At 50.4% G+C, this 15169-nt stretch overlaps 1 protein-coding gene across 1 annotated transcript in view; it reads right to left on the bottom strand.

Moving 5' to 3' along the window:
• The window catches only part of FLT1 (fms related receptor tyrosine kinase 1), a 181090-nt gene that overhangs the window by 134595 nt on the left and 31326 nt on the right, over positions 1-15169 (bottom strand). The window contains exons 6-8 of the mRNA XM_045293991.1: positions 5019-5143; positions 1537-1699; positions 1309-1445 (exon numbers count right to left, since the gene is read on the bottom strand). Coding sequence (XP_045149926.1) covers positions 1309-1445; positions 1537-1699; positions 5019-5143 — 425 coding nt within the window. The remainder of the gene's footprint in view (positions 1-1308; positions 1446-1536; positions 1700-5018; positions 5144-15169) is intronic.

The raw sequence follows: 15169 nt of genomic DNA, 5'->3' as shown, positions 1-15169 counted from the left end.
CAAGGAGGCTGTGTGGCTTCAAGTCAGGGAAGAGGTGCCTCAGCTGTCTCCTTTCACCAGACTCCTTCAACCTGTGTGCTGAGCAAACAATCCGAGAAGCTAGACGATTGACAGAAAAGCGTGCCACCGGGACTGGAGGAAGGTTATTAGGGGGGGGGCGGGTCACCACCACATGAGGAGCTGTTTTAAAGGGTTGCGGCATTAGGAAGGTTGAGAACCACGGTAAGAGGCTAGATGATGACGGATAAGCCCTTCAGGTGTCCCAGAGTGCCCTTGGTGCACCTTTCTCTTGTTGAGTTATTTGATTTCCAGAGGTGGGGGGAAATGCTAATAAAACCCAACACAAAACAAACACACACACACCACAGCCTGGGCAAGGGGCTGATGGATTAATCTTTCCAACTTAATTTAATCATAAGGCGGTTCTGTGATTGGAAAATCTGAGTGCTTTATCAAATGCTTATCTTCAGGATGATCATAAATCAGACAAGAAGGAGGAGTTAGATCGACTGTCCAAATTCTATCTCCAGCTGATCACAGACCCCCGTCTAGAGGGCTTTTTAAACACCCCAAACGCTGTTGTTTATAAGGCTGTTCCAGTGGAAGAAGGAGGCCCGGCCCTGGCCTTCCTTCTTCACATTTTTCTGAAGGACATCGCCGCTCCTTTGACACTTGATAGATGGGCCTCACTCGGACTGGCTGGTGGGCACTATCTTCTCCAAACACTCGCCGTCTGCCCGCCTCTTCCGTGGATGTGCTGACAAAGAACTTCGCCGAGACGACTTTGCCACCACCCCCACCACCCCCCCAAACGTCATTGTCACCGTTAACAACACCGCCCTGGCCTGGCACTTCGGCCGATCACTTTCTCTCTCATCTCTACTTCCCAGAGAACAATTTCCGAGGATGGCATCACCTCCCCTTCTTTAGGGGTCAAAAACAACAAAACCATCGCACACTTCAGAAGACCCTCCCTACGCCTATCACAGCCCTGGAAGGTGGGGCTGGGAGAACACTGGACCCCCAGCTTCCTCAGTGACCTGTCCCTCACCAGGAGGCTGAGTCTTCTGGCTCAGGAGGCAGCGCAAGCTCCACCAAGGATCAGAACAAATGAAATCCTCCAAGGAATGTTCTGGAACGCTGCTTCAATAGTGACACCCCCCACCCTACCCCCCCTACTCCCACACAGAATCACTTCTTTCTCTCCCCTGCCCTCCCACCAAAACCCAGTGGGCTTTCCCGGACTCCCAAAGGACCACTGTTTCACAGAAGAGATAACTGGGGGTTGGGTTGGGGGTGGGCACTGACCTCGTCGGGGTACGTCCAGGTCATCTGCACTCGGGTGTTGAGGGCTGTGGTGGCAGTGCAGTTGAGGGTCAGGGTCTGACCTCGGAGGAGTCTGACTGGCCTTGGCGTGCTCATTTGGACGTCGATGATGGTGTTCGCTGCAAGGACAAGCGACACAGTGGGGTCTGAGCTTCGTTGGGGGTCCCACCCAGCGCATCTGTAGGTGCCGACCTGGAGGATGCCACTTACTTTGCCGAAGTGTGAGATAGTTTGAGTTGTACGAGCGTCCGTGGACTGTGGTCTCACAGGTCAGAAGTCCAATCTCTCTGTAGGACGCATTTGAGATGACAAAGCCCTTCTGACTGTCCCAAAGGATTCGTTTCATATCGGGGACCAGGGGGTCCGGTGGGACCTGAAAGGGAACAATGAAAGAGGCCTGGCTTCAGTGAGGTCAGGTGAGCATGGTGGCCAGACAGTGTCACCAAGAGTTTGGGGGGAAAGTAATTTTCCTCAAAGAACGAAAAGACGACAGATTTTTTTTTTTGCAAAACACAACACTTTGTTGTTGTTTTTACTGTGCATCAAGTGAAGCCCTACCGACCCCACCATCGTTTACACCCAACCAGCTCACACACCTCTTGGTCTCAAGGCTGCTGTTCCCACCAGTGAGCATCACTCAACAGCGCCCCACCCCCATCCTCCCTCCATGCCCTGTTTCCAAGCCCCAGTCTTCCCTAACCCTTTGAGCTCTGTCCTGGGGTAAATGCTGCCCTTTCGATCTCAGGTGGTTGATGATTCCGCCGCATGGCGATGCTATGGGGCAGGGTAGAACTGGTCCCTGTGGGTCTCCAAAGCTGCGACTCTTTAGGAGAGGAGAGAGCCTCATCTTCCCCGCCCCAGAGTGGCTGGTGGTGTCTCACTGCCGACCTCTCTGTTAGCCCCCAAGCACTTTAGCCTGGGCACCACCAGGGCTCCTATACTGGGAGTATTACCAGAGCGTTGCGTGGTAATTCCATCCTGTGTACAATGAGCTGAACTCGATCGAAGGATTTGTTTCTAGCTGTGGTAAAGTCAAGAATCAACTCAGGAATCTTTTCCACTCGATGGGAAAGGGGGGGTTCTCTTTGGACGTGATGGAGTAAGTATGAAAAGACTAAGAAAAAAACCAAGAGCGAACAACTGTAAACCAAGGCTTCAAGTCTTCAAGGCTTTAAAGAGAAAAGGAACCTGCTCCCGGATTTCCTTGGCTCAACTTACAAACACTATTCAACGTTCCTTGGGCCTGCTTCCCTGACTCGAGGCTGTTTGGTCTTCCTGCGAGGAGCTGGCAACATCTGGCAAGCTGACAAGAGCCAGCTCAGCAAGACGGTCACTAGCCATGTCATGGAGAGACCCCAGGGAGAAAGCTGTGGGACTGAAGGCCACGTCTCCAGCTGGCCGCAACTCCCATTGTTACAGCCTCTGTGCCGATTCTGTTTGTCTCAGGCCTCCTCTTGTTCCCTGCCCTTCCACTGTCCCAAGCACGGTGTCCTTTCCCCCGGACTGGCCTCTCCTGACAGCATGTCAGATGAAGTCTTGCCATCCCTCCCTCTGAGCAACACTCTCAGAAACACTTCTTTGAAGACAGATTGGTTTGTCCTTTCAGCCGTCCCAGGTCCTTTCAATATACTTCTCCAGTCCCACAATTCAAATGCCCCGGTTCTTCTACGGTCTTCCTTATGTAACGTCTAACTTCCACGCGCACACGAGGCAATGGCAAATACCATGCCATCACGTAGTAACTTAGAATATTTCCAATATGCAGATTCAAATTAATCCCCCTGTTAGGATTTTATACTCCTCTCTAGAGACTAGGCAAGGCCACCTGGCGGTAGGAGCCTAACCAACCGCGGACATCATTGTGAAGAATGGGCACGGCATAACCCTCCATCATGCTTGTGTGGAGCCTGCACACGGGCCAAGAGGGGGCCTTTGAGGAGCGCAAGGAGGCTGTGTGGCTTCAAGTCAGGGAAGAGGTGCCTCAGCTGTCTCCTTTCACCAGACTCCTTCAACCTGTGTGCTGAGCAAACAATCCGAGAAGCTAGACGATTGACAGAAAAGCGTGCCACCGGGACTGGAGGAAGGTTATTAACAACCTGTGATGTGCAGGCGACCCCGCCTCCCTTGCTGACAGCGAGGGGGACTGGAAGCCCTTGCTGAAGCCCCATCTCCTCAGAACGGGATCAACAGACAGCATCACGACCAACAGAGCAGGACTGAAGTTGTCAAGGACGTCACTTGACTTGGGCCAGTCAGGGAAGCGACATAGTTCCTTCAGCAAATCTGCTGCCAGACCTCTCCTCTAACGTGTTGGAGAGCCAAGGGGTCGCTCTGCGGACTAACGCGGGCCTGGGTATTTTCAATCCCCTCCGCAGCATGTGAAAGTTGAGCTCTGAATACCGAAGCCCGAAGAAGAGTCAATGCATTTGAATGATTGTACCGGGGAAGGGTACGGCAGGTACCAGGGACGACCGGAGGAACAGACATCTGGAAGAAGTGGCAGGCTCTCCACAGAGGAAACCCCTAAGCAGACCGTGCCGTGAGGTGCTCCGGTGGTCATCTTTGTTCCTCAGACAAGGAAACTGAGGTGGAAAGGGAGACCAGATAACTTGCGAGTTCACTCAACAGGGTGGCAAAATCTTCCTCCTCCCTAATCTAATGGGAAGGTTGGCATGAGACCAGATAGGAAGTCAAGATATGGGCTGGAATTCCCAGGAGGAGCCAGGAAGTCCCTCAACACCCTGGAGCGCTAAGGGCTTACTTCCATAGATTGAAGTCTCCCACTGTGAGCTCCGGTCATCAAGAGTTTCTTCTTGGGGTGATGGGTCACAAGATGGAATGAGAGCCCAAACCTGCCTCTGATGGGAGATTTAAAGTGTGTGAGTGCAAGGGGGAGTTTCATGCTTCTCAAAACTCAGAGCACTTAGATTTTAAAAAGGAAGCCACCTTGGAGAGGTACCGGGAACCCTGGGAGCATTGTGGTTACCACAAGGTCAGCAGTTAGAAACCACCAGTGGCTCCGTGGTCGAAAGGCAGAGCTTTCGACTCCGCTAAAGAGTCCCAGTCTCAGAAACTGACAGGGGTCGCTCTACCATGTCCTGTAGGGTCGCTGTGCGTTGGTGGTAGTGAGTTTTGGGTTTGATTGAACCACACTATGCCAGGCTACCAGGAGCGCAGGGTGGCACTGTGAGTTAAGCTCTGGGCTGCCAACCTCCAGAGCAGCAGCTCAAACCCACCAGCTTCTCAGCAGGAGAAAGAGAAGGCAGTTCGCTCCCCTAAAAGATGGATAGTCCCTGAAACTCTACTCTCTCCCCTGTCCTACAGGGTGGCTGTGGCTGTGAACTGATCCGAGGGTGGTGGGTGTGTGCTCCACTCTTACTTTCAGTTACCCATAGAACTGCTTCTTTCACCGGTGGGAGCCGGTTGGGATCTGCGGTGATCAGGAAGGGTATCCTGGTTTGGCTCTTTCATTCTACACCCAGATCGATGCCAAGACATCACTGGTTTCTGCTACTTAACCTGATGCATGGGCATATGTGATAGCTTGCATCCTTCATGGTCAATGGATGCTTCAGACAAGGCCACACTCAATGTCCATGTCTGTAAGCTAGCTGTGGCGGAGAGGGAAAATGGCTCAGGGCCCCTCGGGATGTAGGGCACGCATTCGGAGACTGGAGACAGGCCTGTCTTACCTTGGTTAAGGTCACCGTGAGGTTGGGCGAGGAGACTCGGCAGGGGATGATGATCTCCTGTCCTTCCGTCAAATGAAGGACTTCAGGCATGTCGCTGTGCATCTCTACGAAGGGCCTATTGGGGTCTGAAGAAGGGAAAAAGCGGCTCATGTGCATGAAGTGCTGCCCCACGCACAGAAAGGTCCATTGTCGGAACCACCAGCCCACTTGTGAGCAAGAGCATGGACCATGTGCGTCTACAAAATTGACAGCTTAGGACTGACTCCCGATGGGGGTGGTTTTGCTAGGAATTGGAACCACCTGGAGACAGCACCCAACCACCAAGGTAAGATGAGCCCCTCCTCCCCTTCACATCAGCCACACATTCACATTCCTTCTCTCCAATATTAACCCCCCTACCCCACCCCCCAAAAAGAGAAAGAAAGAAAAGAAACGCCTTCTCCACAGTCCAGTCCCTTCTGTGGCTTTCCCTTTAGGGGACCAGCCTGCCCTGGTGGTCCAGTGAGCCATTGCGACCCTGTGGGGGAGGCGTAAGGGGGTGGGAGAGAGAAAGGAGAGTGTTCTGCATATAGCCCTTGTCATGGCTATGCTAAGTGCCCCAGGAAGCGCCCCCCTGGGCGTCTTTGTGAGCAGTCAGAGGGGGCAGGAGCCACAGCTGCTCTGGAGCAGACCTGGGTCAGGGCTACCTTTGAGGCAGGTGCTGCAGGTTGGAGAGGGGATTACCATGTGAATGAGACTAGCAGGACCTAAAAGCTTTCTGGCCGTCTGGAAGAGAGAGGGGGTCAGGGGGCCGGGTTCGAGAAGCAGGGTGGGAGGCTGTCTGTCTTTCATATGCTTATGAAAACTGTGGTCAGTTTATGCAGAGAGGTCTGGGAAAGGCCTAAGAAGGCCAGCCCTGGATGCTGAAGGTGGGATGGTTTGGCACCTAAGGGCGTGGGCTGCACATAAAAGCCATGGAGACAGAGAGGCCCCTCTCTGTCTACTGCTTATCCCCCTGGGCACCTGGGTGGTTCCTCCTCTTCCTCTGGAAAGCCTAGCCAGGCCCTTCCTTCCCGCCCAGCCCCACCCAATACCTCTCCATCCCCAAGTGCCCTGCATTCTTCCAGGACCACACAGAAATCTGCGGGATGATTGACAGGCTACATTCCAGGTGCATTTCGGGGGTGGGGGGGTGGGGTCACCTCTGTCAGGGGTATTTTTAGCTAAGACGAATGACCAAATAAATAGCCATGCAACCCTGCCACCTTGCAGGTGAGTGCAAGAGATGGCTGCACTGTCTTGTTTTAAGATCCCAGAGATGGGAACAGAGTGGACCTGGGGGCCAGACTCTCTGGACCACCACTCTGGTCTGTTCTCTAGAGGTGGCGCCCCCCACAGGAAGGGCTGAGAGTGGCAACTGGTAGTCAGAAGCCAAAGACTGATGTTCCAAGTTGGGTGGGGACAGTTCCGAGCCGTGTCACCCTGCAGGGTGTCTTTTCAGAGACTGAAAACGGGGTGAACCTGCTCACAATAGCAAAAAGAGGTGAATTTGCTCTAAGGCCCCATTAGTAGATGAATGGCTACGTACAATGAGGTGCACGTTATACACAGGAATATGGATTCCTGAAACATCACGTGGATGAACCTGGAGGATATTATGTTTAGTGAAATGAGTAATCAAACACACACACACCCAAAAAGAAGGAGGAGGAGAAGAAAGAAAAGGGGGTGATCACCAAGGGGACCATGGCCAGACCTTATGAGACTTGGAGTCCTGAGGAGTTGGGGCGGGGGTGGATGAGACTCCTGGCCCCACCCCCAAAACAACCACCCAAACCAAACTCACTGCCCTGAGTCCATGCTCACTCAGAGAGTGTATAGAGAGGACAGCGCAGAGCTGCTGCCTTTGTGGGTTTCCCAGATGGTCACGATGGGCGTAGAAAGCCTAATTTTGCTCCTGCAGAGAGGCTACGGTTTTGAACTGCTGACTTTATAGTTAGCAGCCCAGCAAGGGAACCGCCGTGCCACCAGGTCTCGGGACCTGCCCCCTCCTGGATGACAAATCAAGTCACTCTGTGCCTCATCTATGAGATTTAGTGGCCAAACTCCCAACCAAATCTACGACCAATCGAATGGATTGTGACTCACAGCGACCCTGGGTCGGATGAGGCTCTACATCTTTCCAGGAGCAGACAGCCTCCTCTTTCTCCCGTGAGGTCTGGGACAGGCTTAAAAAGCGTGGCCTTAGCTGTGAAGATGGGATGTCTGTGGTGGGCGGTCCAGTGCTTATCACAAAAAGTGGCTTCTCATAGAGTTGACCCTGGGACATAGTGACCCCTAGGATAGACCTGCCACAAAGGGTCTCCGAGGCTGCAATTTAGGAAGCGGGTGGCCTCACCTTTCTCCTGTAGGTGGCCTGGTGGGGGCAAACCCTTCAGTTAACAGCCAAGTGCTTGGTGCTCAGTTCTGACCCACAGCACCCTATGGACAAGATAGAACTGCCCCTGTGGGTTTCCAAGGCTGTCAAGCTGTATGGGAGCAGACAGACTCACCCTTCTCCTAAGGAGCAGCTGTGGAGTTCAAACTGTTGGCCTTGTAGTTAGCAGCCCAACTTGTAACCTGTGATGCCACCTGGGTGCCTTAATTTGACTAAACTAGGCCCCAAATGGAGTCATTTGTGCTGAGCTTACCCCCACCTCCCCCCGCCACCCCCACGCCCTCATGCCAGCAAATGAAAACCACAGTTTCTATTTCCTGTAAAGGCCTCACCTTCTGGGAAGCTGAAATCCAAGTGCACCCCCAGACTCTCCAGGAAACAGGAACCTAGCTAGTGTATCAAGACTTGCCTGCTGGGTTCAACCATTCAAAATGGCCCTGAATCCCAAGCCCGGAAAGAACAGGCCCGCCAGAGGATGGGGAGTCTGTCTGTCCACGCTTCCTCACTCCAAGGCCTGAGCTCACACGAGCCCTCCAGCTTTGGACCTGATTTTGGACGTCCAATCTGACATTCAGGCCTGTTTCACGAATTCAAAATATGAAGCTTACGAGTTCTTATATGCATTTAAGATTGCAGAATTTTTTTTGTTTAAATGGTAATGACGAGAACAGCATCAATTAAGACATGGGCAGCACTCACAATGAAGGCTGGCAGTACTATCTAGTACTCTACCTGTGTGACCCAAGGAGCCTGGTGTCACAGTGGGTTAAGCATTGGGCTGCCAACCAGAAGCTCACCAATGAATCCAGCCACAGGCCTCATGGCAGGAAGACGTGGCCAGCTTCTGTAAAGATGGACGGCCCCAGATACCCCATGGGCAATTCTACTCCATCCCTAGGGTCACTATGAGTCTGTGTCAACTTGGAAGTGATGGGTGGTATTATTAGAGGCATGAATTTATGGAGAGGGAGGGTAAATGGAAATTAAAAATCAGACTTGTGATCTTAACGATATGAATGTCTATTCATATAGTGGCATAGAAAAAAATAAGCCTATAACCTAGTGTATAATATAAAGCCGAATCCAAATGAAATGGAAGCAGCTAATTCAACATGCCTTTGAATTTCTTCTTTCCCTTTGTCCTTTGTCACAGGCCGACAGGGGTGATGGTGGCACAGTGGTCAGGTGCCTCGCTTCTAACTGAGAGGTCGGCAGTCCAAGCCCACCCAGTGGCTCTGGCGGAGGCAGACCTGGTACTCTGCTCCTATAAAAATGACCACCTGTGACCCCGTGTGGCGGCATGTGGACTCTGTGACCGAGGGACTCTGTAAGTGAAAAATCAGCTGGTGGTGCCCAAGAAAAACAACAATAAGGTGAGCAATGAGGACCTTTGGATGGGGACTTACCCTCCCTGCTTTTGTCAGATCCTTCTAGCATGACCGTGTCTTGTTCCATGACATCATGTTTAGTATAGAAATGAAAACTAAAATGGTAAGACTCCACTGTCATTTGAGGAGAATGCTAAGTCTCGTGTTCCATGTACTTTCCTTGTGTCCTGGAGAATAGGATGCGACGTTCACGGCCGCGTTTGCTGAAGTTATGTGTTTACTAGGAAAGCTCAGTGGGTGTGGAGAAGCCAAGTTAATTACACAGAGCCGAAGGATTCACATCTCAGCACTAAATTCCTCCTGTAAATAGAGTTGCTGAGCTAGACATTCAGGCAAAGACTAGTGGGATTTGATCATTCCTTTCCTTCCTCCTGTGGGTCTATATTTTAGTCTCCTTTGTGAGTCCCAAGGTAAACACAAACACCAGGAAACAGTTGAATTCATTTAGCTGAACGGTAAATCCTTCATATTTAATTTACTGTCTCCTTAAGCAACCATGCTCAACAAAGGACTGGCATAGAAAGCTCTACCAGGAAACGGTGGACATCAGAGTAGTTATTTCTAGGCGAATAAATGCCAACCCCCAAACGATATGGAAGAGATTGGTTTAGCTGGCCTTTGAATTTCTTCTTCCTCTCTGTCCCTTTATGGGATTTCCAAAATGCTTCAACTGTATGTACGATAGCTACTGGGTTACCCTCCAAAAGCCAATACACATTTTTAGCCCGGAACCTACTGCAGCCTGCTCAAAGATGGTAGGCCGTCCGTGGCTATGAGTCATCTCAGCACACATGAAAACACATCACTTGTGCAATGCTGCACAGCGACATCATAAATCCACTTGGATTTGCAAGTTCGTTTATGACTGTAGACACACACACACACACACACACCACAAACAATGCTCTCTGGGCTTATTAATAGTACACTTCCTCTGTGATCTGATTCGAGCAAGGGCTAAGAATGAACTCGCCTGCCATATAATAATACAAACATTTTTGTGTTTTGTTTTGAAAGACTGCTGATCCAGAGCAGGTCAATGTTCCATTATGATCCCCTGTAAAACCACTTACTGTTCCCTCAGGGCACATTTGTCTTTGTCACAACATTAAAAAATGACTTCCAAACCCAGCCGGCACTGCAGAGCGGCTTCCTGAGACCAAATTGGCCCGGTGTTGAAAGAGCCCGGAAGAAGCTGCTCCAAAGACTCCCGGTGTGCCGGTGGCTCAGACTCACTGTCACCAGGGGCTCGGGCCAACACCCGGCGAGGTACAGGTCACACCACCCTGACCTTTCCAAGCCCCTCCCACTCGAAGCAGGGGCAGGAAACTGGCACCGAATGTGTCGGTTTGTCACCCAGTGGGAGTGTCTGGGCTGGCGGTTAGCCTTCAGGACAAGCAGGCTCTCCCTGACCCCGGGAAACGGGGACCTTTGCTCAGATGGAAACGATATCTATTTTCTACATGTGCCTTTCTTTCCCTTTGGAGATCTGAGTCTGTGGTCACGTTAAGGAGCACAGACATTGGACAGACCGCATGACACATCGTGTCCAAAAACCCTTCCACTCCATTTCCCTCGGGCACCGAAGGAGAGTGCCTCACCTGGACCCAGAGCAGCTGAATGGCCTGAGGCGTTTAGGCAGGTTTTTGTGAATCCCCCTGAGGAGGGATTCAGAGCGATGGCCTTGTCTCCTAGCACATGTCTGCCCTTACCTTTTTCACAAACTTCCTCCTGAATCCCTTTCTTTTTTATCTCATTTTCTGTAATGCTAAGTCCTGGTCATGAGGATACCTACTGGTTATGTTGCAGGCAGGGAGGATTTTAAGTTCTTGAGAATGAGATGGAGAGCAATAAGAAAGGAATTCACCAATCCCACCAAGAACTGAGTCTTCGTGACACACGTATGGAACCACGCCTGTTGCTCAAGAAGAGCTTATTGATCAGTGAAACACTAGGCTGGACCTATGAGGGAAATAAGAAAGACTCCAGTCTCCACTGACGTACGCGGCTTATCCAAGGCCTTGAGCATTCAAAGCAGGGTTTTGGAACAGCCACAAGGACGCAGGAGTGATTATAAAAACATCAGCCTAAGTAGACTGCAAAACAAACAAAAAAATGTGACTGCAGATAAAGGGGGAGATTTTATAGTGATGAAAGGATCACTCCATTGGGAAGATATAGCAGTTATGAACATATCTGCACCTCACAACAGAGCATCTTCAAAATACGTGAAGCAAAAGCTAACATAAATAGAGGGAGAATTAGCAGGTCAACAACATACATTGGAGACTTCGATGCCTCACTTTCAAGAATTGATAGCACAACCGGGTAGAAGATTGACAAGAAATTAGAGAACTTGGACAGCACTACAAACTAGCCAGACCTAATAGCATCAAGATGCACATTGTTCTCAAGTGCACATGGACCATTCTCTAAGAGAGATCCTATGGGAGGGCATAAAACAAACCTAAATAAAGTTAAAACACAGAAATGATGCAATGTACACTCTCTCACCACAGAGGAACAAAATTAGAAATCAGTAACAGGAAGAAGTTTGGGAAACTCACAAATATGTGGAAATCAAACACATTCCTAAATAAGAGTCAAAGGAGAAATTGAAGGGGAAGTCAGAAGATATTTGCGAGGTGAATGGGAAGGAAGACACGGGAAAAAGAAAAGGAACGGACAACATAACAAGACTTTTGTGACACAGTTAAAATAGTGCTTAAAGGGACATTTAGAGTCATAGGTTCCTACACTTAACAAACAACAGAAAAGATTTAAAACTAAAAATCGAACCTACCTCAAGACAATGGGAAAAGATCACCCAAGCAGAAGAAAGGAAATTATTATGATAAGAGCAGACGTTAATGAGATAGTGAATGAGAAACAAATAGGAAAACATCCATAAAACCCGAACCTACATAATTCTTTGAACATATCGACAAAATCGATCAACTTTAGGTACATTAGCAAAGGGAAAGAGAATCAAAGTGGAGCGTACTATTGATTTAAAGAAATAAAGAGGATTATCAGAGAAAACTATTAACAACCATGTGCCGACAGAGCAGATATGTCCACAATAAAATGGATAAACAAACTCCTAAAAGGACATTACTGAAACAATTCAATGAGAAATAGGCAATCTGAGTAGAGGACAAAGAAAGGCATAAAATTAATAATCCAAAGACTGCCTATGAAGTCCAGGCCTAGACGGTTTCACTGAAGAATTCTATCTAACATTTGAAGAACTAATATCTATTTTTAATAAATTCTTCTGAAATAAAGAAATTCAACCTATGGGGCCAGAATTACTGATACTAAAATCAGACCAAGACGTCTCAAGAAAAGAAAACTACAGACCAATATTTTATATGAATACGAATGCAGAGTTCATCCGTGAACTGCTAGCCTAGTGCATCCAGCACGACATAAAACTAATCAGACACCACGACCCAGAGAATTTATCTAAGAATGCAAGGTTGGTTTAAACATCTGCAGATCAATTACAGTAGCACACAGTACTATCATCATCTCAATAAACTTAGGGAAAGATACTTGGCGAAACCACTGTCTTTTAGGATACAAACAGTCAACAAACTGAGAATGCACAGGGATATCCTTAACCTCATAAAACCATTACTTCATGGTAAAAGATGAATGTGTTGTCCCTACAATCAGTAACAAGACAGAACTTCTGAGGATGGCCCAGGTACCGCATCTGCCCCAAGGATCTATCAGAGGGAGATGTCAGCGTCTGTCCGTATAACAATGTGTGCATGAAGGTTGACTGACAGCCATGCTCACAATGGGCTCCAGATACCCACCAACTGATGAATGGATGAACAAAAACGTGCCCATCCATAGAGTGGAACACGAGTACCACTCATCCCTAAAGCGGGATGCAGGCCTGGGACGCTACCAAGTAGATAAACTGTGAAAACCCGCCAAGTGAAAGAACGCAGTCACAAGAAACGCTGGTTCCATTTTCAGGACATGCCCAGAACAGGCCAGTCTTGGAGACAGTACAGCGGCAAAGCCCAGAAAGCCTGGCAGTGCTAAGCCAGTCTGCAGGAGAGAGAGGAGGTGTCCGCTCCCATGGAGACTTCCGGCCTCAGAAATACTACCGAGGGTCCCGCTGAGCTGGAACCAGCACCAGGGAAGTGGGCTGGGTTTTGATAAAGACAAAAAGTGGGCTGGTGCTTGCTGTGGCTGGGAGAGACGAGGTGACAGCTAATGTGGGTCTGGGTCGGGGGGCTCTGGTGGCCCATGGGTTAAGCATCGGGCAGCTAACCAGAAGATGGGGTGGTTCAGACCAGTCCTTGGAAGAGAGAAGCGATGGCCGCTCCTGCCATGACTTTCGGTCTCAGAAACCCTGTGGAGCCACTCAGCTGTGCTGTCGGGTCACTGCGCCGGACCCAGCTCGGCGGGAGCGTGTTGGGTTTAGTTCGGTTTGGTTTAGTGGAGGTGGGGTTTCTTTTTGAGGTACTCACATGTCCTAAGATGGGGCTGATGGTTGCACTCATTTGTGATGCTATATAAAAATCTCCACCGCCGAATTGTGCGTTTTCAATAAGTGAATCACGCAGAAGGTGAAGTGCGTCTCCATAAAGTTCTTTCATTTACACCAACAACTGGAACCCAGCTCTGGGCACCAGACGCCTCGTTTGGGGAGCTGGAATGGGCCCTGGCCGGGCACCTCCAGCCCTGCCTCGCACACATCCGGGCAGGTTACTCCCAGGGTCTGTGAGGTTCCATGTGTGAGCAAGTCATCAGGCGGGGGCATCCTTCAGGTCCCTATGGGAGCCCCAAAGCATCTAGGGGCTGCATAAGGAAAGGTCTCTGCCGATACCCAGATGGGAAGGTTCTTGGCTGATGTGTCTGCAGATCACAAGCCTGTCCGAGGGGGTACTTGACCCCTTCCAGTTCATGGTGCAGTGGTGATGCGTCGGGCTGAGGTCCGACAGGAGGACTGGGCCTCCAGCCAATCCACCGGAGAAAGATGGGACTTTCTACTCCCATAAACAGTGACAGACTGAGAAACTCACGGGGCATTTCCACCCTGTCCCATGGGCTGCTCAGCGTCAGAATGGGCAGGATGGAAGTGGGTGTATTATGATCATTATTTCACTGAGTGAGGAGCCCAGGTGGCATAGTGGTTACAAGTTGGACTGCTAACCAGAAGGTCAGAGGTTCAAAATCACCAGCAGCTCCTTAGGAGAAAGACAGGCCTTTCTACTCCCATAAAGAGTGACAGTCTCAGAAACCTGCAGGGACAGTTCCGCCCTGTCCTGCGGGGTCGCTCGGCGTTGGAATTGACAGGGTGGTTTAGCCTGAAAACCCTCAGCTGCCATTAACCCCCACCCCACCCCCAAGTCAGTCAGCTCTCATCACCACAGAACCCCCAAGGAAGGTCGCATTCACCAAGACTGGCTGACGGGCACACAGACTCCATTACGACAAATCTCTCTTGCCAATCTTTGTGCTTCCAGATGAAAAGGTAAGCGTATACCTTGCACAGGTGGTTTATTTCCACCACCACCCCCTGCCAGAGAGCCGTTGCGACCCTGCAGGACAGAGTAGAATGGCTTCCTAAGGTTTCCAAGGCTGTCCGTCAGTCTTTACAGGACTGGCAACATCACCCCCACCTGCACCTGCCCAAAGTAACGGGCGGGGTGTGCACCTCTGACCTTGCCGTTAGCTGCCCAGCGAGAATGTGGGGCCAAGCCTGCAGGGGCCGTCCCTCTGAGTTCCAACTTAATGCTGGTACAGGCCAATGTGGCAACGGTGAGTCGGAAACCAGCTCCTTAGGTAGACTGGGCAGAGAATTACACAGTGGCAGCAGAAACTCGGCACCTGCCAGTCAAACCTCGGCCAGCTGCCTACAGAAGGAGGTGCCCTGGTGGTGTGGTGGTCAAGTGCTTGGCTGCACACCAAAAGGTCTGGTTCAAACCCATCCATTGTCCCAGGAGAGCAAGCTATAGCCATCTGGGTCCATCAGCTTCTACAGCCCTGGGAGCCCAGCAGCTGCCCTACTCTGTCCTGCTACGTGTCTATGAGGCAGGATGGGCCCGATGGGCCCTCCCTAACAACCTCCACCACAGCACACATGTTTTCAGGCAGCCCAAGACGAGCCTCACCAAGAGCCGTGGTTTGTCCTTTTCAATGGTCACAGGCCCCCTGATGCAGCTGCAGGGCAGTTGGCAGATTCTGAAAATGTAATACAGACCTTTCCATTGATTTTGACCAAATCTATTTTTGTTCATCTGTGTTCACGCTTCTAACAAAGACAGCGAGAGAGAAAGGAGGAAGGAAGGAAGGAAGGAAGGAAGGAAGGAAGGAAGGAA

This window comes from Echinops telfairi, unplaced genomic scaffold (assembly GCF_000313985.2).
Source record: "Echinops telfairi isolate 266 unplaced genomic scaffold, ASM31398v2 ScPeMD7_2565;HRSCAF=3150, whole genome shotgun sequence".
Classification (NCBI taxonomy): Eukaryota; Metazoa; Chordata; class Mammalia; order Afrosoricida; family Tenrecidae; genus Echinops; species Echinops telfairi.
The sequence above is the reverse complement of the archived record's forward strand: the minus strand, read 5'-3'. Positions and strand labels throughout refer to the sequence as shown.